General features: G+C 37.1%; 1 protein-coding gene across 2 annotated transcripts; it reads left to right on the forward strand.

Moving 5' to 3' along the window:
• The first annotated feature begins 3,419 nt into the window (after positions 1-3,419).
• Positions 3,420-8,879, forward strand: si:ch73-362m14.2 (NHS-like protein 2). Of its 2 annotated transcripts, none has more exons than XM_056731321.1 (4): positions 3,420-3,949; positions 5,571-7,499; positions 7,608-7,746; positions 7,860-8,879. In XM_056731321.1, exons 2-4 carry the CDS (start codon positions 5,648-5,650, stop codon positions 8,125-8,127), a joined length of 2,259 nt encoding a protein of 752 aa, XP_056587299.1. In that variant the 5' UTR covers positions 3,420-3,949; positions 5,571-5,647; the 3' UTR covers positions 8,128-8,879. The 2 variants fall into 2 exon arrangements, with proteins under 2 accessions (XP_056587299.1, XP_056587300.1); XM_056731322.1 differs by having other exon boundaries at positions 3,931-4,029.
• Positions 8,880-12,539: the final 3,660 nt, after the last annotated feature.

Genomic DNA, 12,539 nt, shown 5'->3' on the forward strand with positions numbered 1-12,539 from the left:
ATAGGGTTTGAAATTGAAAGTGTTTATGTTAGTAATACACACAACACTTTGGATGTTTCTAGAGCCATTGTATGTAAATTATAAACAATGTTGGTGGCAAAAAATGTTTAACTAAATGCCCAATACGATTGAACAGAAGAACAGATTTTGAGTAACGTTTTAAGAAACTTTAGGCAAGTTTCAAGAAATGTTTTATAATGAAAAAGACGCAACGCAATGGCCAAAGACGTCCACCTGTTCGTTGGGGACAACAAAGAGGCGATGGTTTTGTTATTTGTAATGCCTATACTTTCTCTGGTCGTGGGCATTTTGTGTACATTTTAGTGCAGTTTTGCAGCAATAATGTCTGTTTTGATTGATCCCATGTAATCACAGAACGTGATTTTAACGACAAACTTGTGACTACTAACCTAGGTGGTTGGTAATGTGAGGACAGAGCTGACCATGGTCCTGATGTGAGTCTTTGACCTGACGCCAGATGGCAGCACAATCCACAACACTCGACCACAGAAAGCTGTGAGGGAAATAATCTGAGGTGATAGGGAAGACGGTTAATTGTCTTACTCTGTTACAATAGTACAAGTAAAAGTTACAAAAGACTATCTCGGTTGGGGGTCCACTAGAACCAGAATTAGTCTGGTAATGTAGCACCATTTCAGGTTTCAATTTGGGACACTAGGCTACACACTGAATGTATTGTAGTCCTTAAACTGTAGAAGATAGCACAGGGCCCAGTCTACAAGGCTGTATTCAGAATTCAAATACAAGTTTAAAATTGACTGCAAACTACAAATTATAAACTGCATGTTATTTTTAAATAATAGGTTCTACTCTAGGCATTGTGGCAGCAAAATTTCTTTAAAATGACTTTAAGTTCTTTGAGATGAGTTAGGAGAGTTTAAGAAAGTTAGCATAGTTAAACAGTTTTTATTTTTTTTATTTTTTGGGGCGGTCTGTTTGCAGGTAATTTAAATGGTATTCATTTAGGTACTTTTGGTTCATGATGACTTGATCTACTCCTGTATTTCTCTTTTTTTATAAATGTATTTCTGTTTGATTGAGTCAGCACCATAAAGTTGAGCCTATAAACGATCCAGGTCAAAGTGGAATACAATATTTTCCACAGTATTCTTTCATGCATTGTATTGTCTCCTGCCAATATCAGCAATTGCACTTGGTCATTCAAGGAAGAGTGATACTTTATAAACACAGCTCCAAGCTATCTATTAACAGGTTATTTGCCCCGCAAATGCATTCAAATTTAAGTGTTCAGAATAATTAAACAATGCCCTTGATTAAACAATGTTACACCTTATTAGAAGAAACATGTGTCACATCGACGGGATGAGGACAGAAAGTGGTTTTCAACAAAAAGTCTTTACTTGAGGTGACTGGCATAAACAAACGTGATAATCCACAAATAGGTACAATTCAACAACAACCAGACAAAAGGTAAGTATCGGAAGATAAATCCACACAGTAAAACAATTGTAACAACAAATAATCCTGAGAGTTAAAGAGGCAACATAACAAAACAACATCAAGACCATACAATGAAAGCATAGAGAGAGTGAATATATGAAGAGTCCTGTAAAAGTGACAGGTGTGGGTGGTAATCAATATGGCTGATTGGGTGCACCGGATGCTCGGAAATAGTTTTTCAATATGCGTTCTTCAGTGGCTTTGTATCCTCATGTTTTCACTCTGCGTCATCATTAATCATAATAGTTTCAATACTCAAGAACACAAGAACAGAGAACGCATGAAAGTACCCCGATCTTGAGAAAAAAAACTTTCTTGAAGGAAGCACCGAATGCAGACTTGCGCCGACCGAACGCGCTTGAAGTCCCATAAGTCATTCCTTAGTAATTTTTTTATATTTTTAAACCATAGATGCCCAAAATTTCACTTTATTTATGTATGAAATGTTCCAAAATGAGTTTGGAAGCTACTTCATGGATAAAGATGGAAATTCTCAATATGTGATATTAAAACTTATGTCTTATTTTTTTGTTATTTTGGAGAAATTTAATTTAGCTAAAACCGTTACTGCTGTAGACCTATTACACCTTTTTAAAAGAAAGAGTTTTGTAATCTAGAATACTTAAACTATGAAGGTTGTATGTCAGTCTATCATCACCATCTATAACCACCGTGTTTTTAGAAAAGATCACAGAGCAGACAAAATCTGATGTTTCATTTAAGATCTTTAAAGAATTTGAAATGGTATAATGTAATAAAGTTACCTCTATTTTAATTGCCATGTTTCTCGTCCACTTTGTTTTTGCTATAGAAATGAAGAATACCTGAAAATGGGCAGCTTGTAGAGGAGGTTTATGTTATTAGTGACACATACAATTTGCGCTTGATTACATAACAAGTGTTAAAAAACAGAGACTTACATTCAAGGGGGATATTTAGAGACCAGAATATCATAGAATATGTGGGTGGGCTCTTTTGACCAGAAAGATAAGGCATCTCCACATTTTCCTCAGTACTGTAAAATCAGTATTTAATTCCAGGTGTTTTTTTATCTATGTTTTCTTTTCAGGGTTTTGAATTTTTTTAAAGCCAAGGTTGAAGTAAAATGTGTTTTATTAAAAACTTGTCATAGGCAAAGATGATTTGAGCCTTAGTTAACTAACCATTCAGGTTAAGAGCAGCTATTACTGGATGTCGTCTGCATTTCATGCTGTGTCATCATTGATACCCCCTTATAATTTCACTGACCTTTTGCAAGCATTATCTTAGCTCAATCTTTAAAAAAAAGTCAAAGTATAATGTTTCCTCTCCCTATCTGCTTGAGCAAATCCAGTTCCTCTATTTTATGGGAGTGTCTTGTGTTTTACTTGTGGTTTTGGTGTCGGTTGGTTAAGAAATGACAAAGAATGTAGGGTTGTTCCCAGATAGACACATCAAACACATGCACTTTAGCAGCTTGTTGTTGTGGTTGTATCCCAGCTGAGATCGTTGGGAAATTCAGAGAAGCTGGATACAGGAGATGCTACTGGCATGTTCGACTACTGAGACCCACTCTTCGCTTGCCTTTTTTGCACAGGATTGGGGAAATGTATGATTGTTTGCCTATGTAATACTCTATTGATACCAGGCATCTTACTGCTCCATAATGCACTGAACATTCACTTGAAGTTTCCAAGATTCACTATGAAATGTGCTTTGTTTATGCAACTGAATTGTGTAATACAGAATAATAATATATTCCACACCTCTTCAAACACCACCTCTGTTGTAAAAATGTGGAAACTGCAGAACAATGGTAAACGCCTGTTCCTGTTTTCTTGAAACTGGGTGGACCTACAGCATATTCCACCAACATGCTTGGCGAGAACAACATCTACAAGGATGGGCATGAGAGGTTTTACTTTGACATGCCTCTTTTTTAGTTAGGGAATTTGCATCGCTCTTTACATTATATTACATTTTGTTAAAGAACATTCTCTTGATTATACACACATCAGATTATTACAAAACAAATGCTAATCCATATATATGTAGCTTACATCCAAACAAGCATACGATTCAATTTCCTTGCATTGATAATTTCATTGTGGTCATAATGTCTTTGTAGTTTCATTGTGTTCTGTGGGCCTCATTTTGTGTCACTTGTGTTGTTGTAGTTGATGAACAACGCTGTTATTGCACATTCTGACTTCTGAGCTAGTATGTAGCTGTTTTTGACCTGCAGCACAGTGAATTTTCCTGTGTCTCTGAGGATTTGGTGTTTATGTAATACGTCTCTCTCTCTCTCTCTCTCTCTCTCTCTATCTCTCGCTCAGCATCCAGCGAACTTGAACTCGGAAAGGAAGCAAGCAGCCCACTTCCTGTCGTCATGGTAACAGCATGTGAATGCATTCAGTGGTGAGCTAGAGAAAGAGAGAGAGAGAACATCATCAGACGATACAGCTCAGTCTACACAGCCGAATGAAAGGTAAGACGAATGGAATGTTTTGAGGACGTTTGGATTTGATTATCCTCAGATCTCTACGAAATGTTTTGCCATATTGAAAGGTTTGTAGATTTCATGCATCATTGTGTTTATGACGTTTGTCCTCTGCAGCAATACTGTGTTTTGACCTCTGACTTTGGCTGTGCAACTTGTCGCTTCTAATCGAATATGTTGCTTTGTTTACAATGATGGTTATCTGTTTCTGCTATAGCGAAGAAATTCCTCAATTTGTTGGTTTTGCATTAGCATCTTATTTTGCCTATTTATTAAAACGTGACAACTTGTAAAACGCAGCTCTGCATGGTTACAAAACATATATTTTTTGTCTGGAATGCTGCAACGGAACAGCGTCATAAATCTGTGAATGCACACGCAGGTGCACGTGATGACAAGACATGTCCTTTTTCAGTGTTTTGTTGATCTGAAAGATCATGGTTTCAACTTTCACACTGACCACAGTTCTGTGATACTGCCAATTATAAAGGTGGAGCGACAGGTTGCCTGGGTTTGAGATTTCAGCAAAAGCATTACGCAAAAACATTTTAAAGAGAATTTCTTTAGCCGAATGATGGCTGCCTCAATATGCAATTTTTTTATGTAGAACCAGAGCACTGGGTGTAATATTGATGCGTTTTTTTCAGATTTAATCTTCCGTTTTCCCCAAGCATTTGGGTCTCTCTTGAAATATTCAAGCTATTTATAGGAAAATAAGATGTCACCGCAGTTTTGAAGATGTTCCTGCATAATATGTGGCAAAATGTTAAAAAAATTATTAATACTGACTTAAATGTGTTTAAAATCAATTCGGCATATGGATTCATGTGGTTTAAAACATTCTATATGACCTAATTCAGTTCATTAAAACACAGGGACAGTTTTGATAGATGATTCTAGAAGAAGGTATGAGCGGGGTGCAAATATTTTGAGCAATCATTCTGCTTCTGTTATGTTTCCAGCAATGTGGTGTAACATGACATCATCACTTGCAAACATGTTCATTTCGCCAGAGGCGATTGGATAATATAAAAGGAGTTTGGATTTAGGGGGAGAGATTTTCAGAAGATAATTATCAGAGATGTCTTTGTATTAAATGTTGAGTGGCAAAAAATTCTAGCCAAGATTGACTAGATTGTACAGATTAATTTTATTGTTAACATACTATAGTTAAAAAAACATTCTTTTTCTGATCACTTTAAAGAAATGTAAGATGAAGGTCTCAGCTGGAGTTATACAGACTTAACTTTCCTTGAGAAAAATATGTATTGTTTAGATGTAGGATTCAACAGATAATGTGGTGACTCCCTATGCATAACAAAAATGCATGTGCAAATACAGTTTTCTCTAGCGTCTGCTTTCTGTTGCTGTACGAATGAACAGGTAACTGTTGCCATGGCAAACACCCACTCATGTGCCAAACAAGGACCAAGATGGGCTGACTTTCCCTTTCTCTTGGTTTTAGACAACTTGGTTTTATAGCATTTGGATGATGATACATCACCCGGTTGTATTTTAATTATCAAACAGTCACTTGAGTGATATTAAATGTATGGCGTTATTGTACAACATTACAGTACTGAAAGGATTTTTGTTGTTGTTGTCTCAGGTGTATTTTCAAGAATACAGTTAAATATGGAATATCTTATTTATAAGGAAAGCCTAAGCTTGAACTAAAAATCAAAGATGGAACATACAGCCTTGGTTTGTTCTGGCAAGGGCTGGTGTGGCCCTAACGTTTCAACGTTTTCACCTGAGTGGGATGACAGTATAAACTCCTTTCTGGCGGCACCCGACGTGATCAAACCCCCTCCACAGTTTCAGGATCCAGAAGAACCAAGCGAGGCATCACCCACCAATTCTGCTGTAGTGGTAAGACGAGAAAAAGACAGTCTGAGCTCCTTCAAGAAAGAGCGTAGGAGTAGACCGACAAGTAACATAGAACTTCACAGACGTTCCTTGTCCCTTTCCACCAACATTAATGCCAACACAGGAGTGACCCAGCGACGATGTGAAAGCTATGCACTTTCATATCCTAGCAGCAGTTCTGAGGATAGTGGAAGTGACAGCACTTCTGCGAGGAGAGGAGATCGCCTTCCAGATGCCGTTCCACGGTCTAGGTCCCGGAGCATTATCCTCAAGAAGGCCAAAAGGAAACCAGTCCCACCTGTACGAACAGTGTCGTTGCAAAGGCTTAAAGCTGGGAAGCATTCTGAACATAATACACAAACATGCTTCAAAAAAGATGCACAGAACCTCATGCTACTGCCAGATCTTATTCCAACATCTAAGTCCGAGGTTAGTAAGTGCAAACAATCAGCTCCTACAGCTGAAGCTCCTAATAAGGTGGCACTGTCATGCCACAGAGCGCTAAATGAACTACGATCCAGTGAACCATGCAAGCCTGGCTTGGGTCACTCGGCGGCTACTACAATAAATGAAGGTAATGCTGAGTTACCTACTTCTCCATCCTCTTCTCACTCCTCTACCTCCCAGCCCTCTATTTCATCTCCTTCTAAGCCCATTGGGTCAAACTCTCCATCAAGTGGTTATGCAAGCCAATGTGAAACCCCCACTCAATCACTCCTGACCTCAGCAAACATAGGATCTTCTCAACTAGGCTGCAGGATGCGCCCTAAGCCATCCACCGCAATTTCTGGCCAAAGGGCAAGGAACCGAAATGCAAGACTCTCTCTTCAGCTTCCTGAAATGCAACAGTGCGCCCCTGATTCCGAAACTTCCACGGTTCAACCTAAAGCAAATCGGCGCAACTCGGACAGCACAGAAGCCACCAGACCCAAGCAACGGAACAGTCTGTTCATAATGCCAATGGTGACTCAGGAGGACCTGAACAATGTTCACTTGCGTTCAATCAGCAGTTCCGATCTAGAAACTACAGAGGTTATTGAGGAAGAGAGTGAAAAAGCTGGAAACTCTATAAGTCCTACAAAAAGCCCGAAGGCCAAACCACCAGTGGCTCCAAAGCCCCAGAGAAACAAATGGCTACCAAGTCTCATGGTGCAGCCACGCTTTGGAGCAGCATCTGATCCAGAACCCCCAACAGTCATAGCAGGTGACAGACAGGATGACATTTATGCTATGATCAACAAACCGAAATCTGCAGTGACTGTGCCATCCCCAAATACAACCAGAACTGAACCAGGACGTCCTTACAGGCACCAGCAAATTTTTGATGAACACGTTGTGCAGCCAGTGTGGGAGACCCGTCGGACACAACTCCCATGCACTTCTGAGGCACAGAATTCAAACGTGCTTCCGCTTAACAAAACTAACAAACATGCATTTAATAAGAAGAGAAGAGCCCCAACACCACCTCTGGCAAAGACTACAAATGTGGATAGCCCACTTTATGAGAATTCAGCTCAGACAATGCCAAGCTCAGACAAAGTCCAGTCTCCATCTAAGCTTTGCAAGACTCCAAAATCTCCAACATCTGCAAATCAGTATCATGTCACCCTATATGGTGTAATTCCATCATATCCTATGGTCATTGAACAGCAACACTCAAGTGGTCAAGGTAAGCATTAATCTTCATTTTAATCTTCTTTTTTTTTTTTAAACGTCTACATATTAGAATCATTATCAATTGCCTGCATGCCATAATATCCGATTCATCTTTCAACAGCACATCCCACATATGATGTAGAGGAAAGCGACCAAATGCCAGATCTTGGACCTCTACAATTAGTGGGAGAGGAGGACGATGTATTTCTTTACAAGTCCAAATCTCACACAACAGAGGACCTGTTCAGCATCATCCACAGGTTGGTTGATTCTAAAATAAAATGCTGATGATTTTTTTTTGGCTACTAGTGCCATGATTGTTGTCACTATTTTGAAGTTGGCTTCCCCTTTTCTCTTTCATATCATTTTGCAGATCTAAAAGAAAGCTTCTGGGTCGTAAAGACTCATTTGAAAATAAGCAAGGTGACCCTGGCACTCAGACACTTGGTGAGGGAGCTTCCAAAAAGAGTTCTCAAAATGACAACTTCATAGCTTTTCTGAGGAGGACAAGAAGTGCCAAGGCTGGGTGCAGTGGACGAGTTTCTGCCACAGAGCTCCTCAGAAGCTCTAGACCCACAGCTACGGTTCCAGCAAATGTGACCCATTGCAAAAAGAACTATGTACAGTCAAATGGTCCTTAACTTTTTTTGAAGAACTCTTCCAATCATGTTTTCTATTTAAACGTTATAAGAAAATACTATGTTAAAGTCCACTCCAAAATAAAAATTCTGTCATCATTTAATCACCCTCTTTTCATTTCAAACCTGTATGACTTGTGATCTTCCGCAGAACACAGAGGACGATATTTTGAAGAATGTTGTTAACTTTCCCTCATTCACATTCACTGGTTTTGTGTCCATACAATAAAAATGAATGGGGACCAGTGCTGTTTGGTTATCAACTTTCTTCAAAATATCTTCTTTTGTGTTCTGCGGAAGGAAGAAAGTCATACAGGTTTGAAATGACAAAAGGGTGATGATGACAGAAGTTTCATTTTTGGGTGAACTATCACATCAAAGAAGCTTGTGAAAACAAATAAAAATTTGCTTGTATAACTGCTTTTGTTTTGAAAAGGATCATTTAAAGTAGAACATTTAAACGTGGTTCAAATTGTAGTGTTTTATTGTAGTGACTGAGAACAAAATAAGTTAAAATGACTCCTGTTGTAAAATCAGATACAACTTTTTATGTAAACATCAACGTTTTAAAAGTTATTTCCTTGCCAAATTATTACTGAATGTTAAAAATATATACCATTTGCGTTGGGCTATATCTTCCTGCTTTCCAAAAGAAGTTTAACATTTCATGCAGCAGGCTGTTGCTGTTGTGTATCAATGTTTTAACAATGTACTGCTGTAGACGTTCAGTATATTAAATTTCTTTATAAAAGTAACTTGTTTATTTGGTGTGTATTTGTGTGTGTTTAAGAGTTATTACTACAGTATAAGGAATTTTGTATTGTGTACTCTACAGGTTGCATAGAATATGACAATAATGAAGTATAAATCTGCAGTGCATTACACATAAGGGATTGCATGTCTGTGCTTTATTCCTTATTTATTTTATTCTACATACATGTTTATATATACTAACAAAATAAAAAGTATTTTCTAGTAGAAGCAAATGTGAATATAAATGAAACACCACAAAACAATTGAGTTTTGATGCATTAGTCAGAGAGAACGTAGTTTATAAACTGCTTTTACCACAATGTTTTTATTGATATGACAATGGTAAATGTTGATATAGATAACATACAGTACAGCATGCATGCCACATGTTACATAAAAATAGTGTTGACTTTTGAGAAAAAAAACTCTTAGAAAAAAAGCAATGCAAATGATGTGTCGCCTTTATTTAACTGACATCAACTGCTGGGATCATAGAGTAACTAACATCAGCAATATATCATTAATCATATTTGCATTAATTATGTGTAATTTTTTTAACACATATTAAGCCCTTTAATTTTCCACATGGGCAATGTCATGTTCATGTTTGATCTGGCCATATATGTGTCAATTTAATAATTTATTAAATACAGTATCACATGTAGCCTACTGTAATTCAGAGATTTAATCCACTGTGATGGAATTTAAAAATGCAGCTGATTCACCCCTGAACGGATTGAAGGGATTCACCAGCATAGGCAATTAGAATTAAGTAAAAAAATAGGCAGTTGAGGAAATCCACTTCTTTCTGTTTCACATGACAATTGGAACTCATAGAAAGAGAGTTCACAAGGTAGTCCATAAGGAAACATTAATGGACATTTGAAATCCTACAGCAGCAATATCGTGGCTGACAAGCTAACCTTGGTGGGGAAAAACAAAGTTGCAGCTCAGTTAGCAGTAAAGAGGGTCAACAGAGGCTCACTGTGACATGTTTTGTGCTATATGTTGTGTGATACATGCAATAAATATGTGCTTTTATCAGCCTAATGAAACCATATAAATTATAATTTTCTTATTATAATGCTTGTCCAAACAAAATGTTTCATTTTTCTTCCATTGAAAATGTTTTGTTAATGAAATGTACACGTTTTTTTCATGCTATTTTACACCCAACATCTGTAGTTTGACGTTTGTGAGATGTTTGAATCCATCATCATATACTGGATATCGTTTTACTGTCACCTACAGAAATTGTCCAGATCTAGAAGGATCTTGAAACCTCTTCTGCTGCATAGACCTAAAGTTATTCCAGACCCTGCGCCCATCCAGCAGGTTAAATAGTGCTTAAATGACAGATACATAATCTAACTTTGATTAAATCTTTGAACAGATATACACAGTGGCAGTTTATGCTTTTGAGTTAAAGGACCGTTGTGTAATTTTAGCGGCATCTAGCGGCTGCAGTTGCGAATTGCAACCCACCGCTCAATCCACCCCTCCCTTGAGAGAAAATGTTGTCACGTTTTCACTTTTTCTTGAAAGAAATAGCGTATTCACGAAAAGCGTCTGCCAAATGCATGTAAATGTGTCTTTTAAGGGAGACCGTAGAAACAGCATGGCAACAACATTCCCTGCATGGGGACCCATGCTGTATGTAGATAGTTATACACATAGTTGTGTATATTACATTGCATTTCTTTCAATAGATCCTCCAAACAATTGCACATTGGTCCTTTAAATAAACAATCAAGAACCATTTTCTACGGACCATTTTACAAGATGAAAACAACACTGTTTCTGTTTTTATATTTCACATATATGATGTTTGTATTAAATATACAAATAATTCTAAATGTTTTGTTGTTTGTATTTTTTCCAAGCTTTGTAAAACTGGAGCAAGGAATGCTTCTGGACCCCTCCATGCACATTTACTTTTTTATATTTAGATTAAGCATAGGCTATTATTAATCATTAAAAAAATCAGATTAAGATTAAACAGGCATTTTAAGGATTGTCTCCTTTTTTTTAAATAACAGTGGAACAAATATTCAGAAATAAACCTTAAAACCAAGTTTCTAAATCTAAATTCTAGTATCTTATCTAATCTTCTTATCAGTTAGTCTAAATATAGAGCTAAATATTTTGCTAACATGCAAATTGTGAGGCCCCTTGGTGGTGACGACAAATGGAGCATAAAGGTAAAAACCATTGAGCTGAACCATAAAATAATTTTTTGTAAATACATTTTTAAGGTTAACACATTGTTAATATTTTTTTGAAAAGTGCTTGGTTATTTTTATATTATGTTCATTAGTAATATCGTAGTCCTGTAAACATTTGTCCCAAGTCCATTCATATTTAACATACTAGCAGGCAAAACCACAAATAAATTTATAGTAAACATTTCTAGAACCTCTCCCCTAAGGGTGTGTACTGATACACGAATGAGCGAAATTCTAATGCAATAAACCAGCTGGAGACCATCTCAAGCAAACAACCATTGAGTTACATTTTTCAACAGGGAATTGAAACTAAAAAATACCTGGTTCCTAGAAAATACACGGAAAAGTATCAAGGAATTTGTGAATTTTTTGTGCCTTAGATCTGGTTTATTCACACTTCCAGTGATTTTCTGGAATCTGTGCGTGCATTCACACACATCCCATCAAGATCCTGTAAAGACACGTGACAGACTTATTAATAAACTAATTTTATATACTGGTGCTGAAGATAAAACCTAACCCACACTAAACCAGATTACACTCTTAGAAATGGTTTTTTCACAGTAATGCATTTTTGTTGACACAAAGAATCATTTAGTCAAAGGTTATTAAAATAATCTCTTTTTTACCTTTTTATAATCTGAAGAATCTCGTTAAGCACCTTTATTTTTAAGAACGTCATTGAATTTGACAGCGTGACATTGTACTTGAGTCTTTCGACGTCTTCTTAATGATACCCTAGTTTGATAATCATGAAGGTACCTCGTAGACTGTAGGATTAAGATACAGTGAAGCCCTAAAGAAATACATGATTTCGCTTTTCATTGTAAACTGAAACCGATGAATTAATCTTTGCTTTGTGTAACTACAGTAACTGTACATTTGTATTATCATTTTTATCTATATTCATAATTGCTTGTTACACCTTGTTAAGGTGATTATGACAAAGCAACTGTGTGTTAATTTACACTAGCATATTAGTCCTACAGAACATACAAACAGTTGTTCATAGCAGAGCAAGACTAATAATTGTCCTATTAGCAATTCCACCAACGCACTTTTGGTTATTGTTCAGGAAGAGAAGATAAAGGACGTGGTTAACACATGGTTAACTCTGGTCTGCCTGTTCCTAATGGCAACCATCATTCTGCAGAAATAGCCAACACGGCACTCGATATCCTCAGTGTACTTTCAAGATGATACACCTGTCTGTTGTACCATAGTCTGTATTCACATCCCTGCACATAGGTGCGTGCTTACTAATGATACAAGGCCCAGATCTGCAGACATGCAGCTGGGATTGCTTCAATCTTTGGGTAGCTGAAAGCACAAGACATATTGCCCAAATATTTAAGAAAAGAGTGCACAAAAGGCAGATAATTTGCAGAATTTGATGAATGACAAAGAGATATTACACTCTAAAAAATGCTGGGTTAT

Source organism: Triplophysa dalaica, chromosome 19, assembly GCF_015846415.1.
Source record: "Triplophysa dalaica isolate WHDGS20190420 chromosome 19, ASM1584641v1, whole genome shotgun sequence".
Lineage (NCBI taxonomy): Eukaryota > Metazoa > Chordata > Actinopteri > Cypriniformes > Nemacheilidae > Triplophysa > Triplophysa dalaica.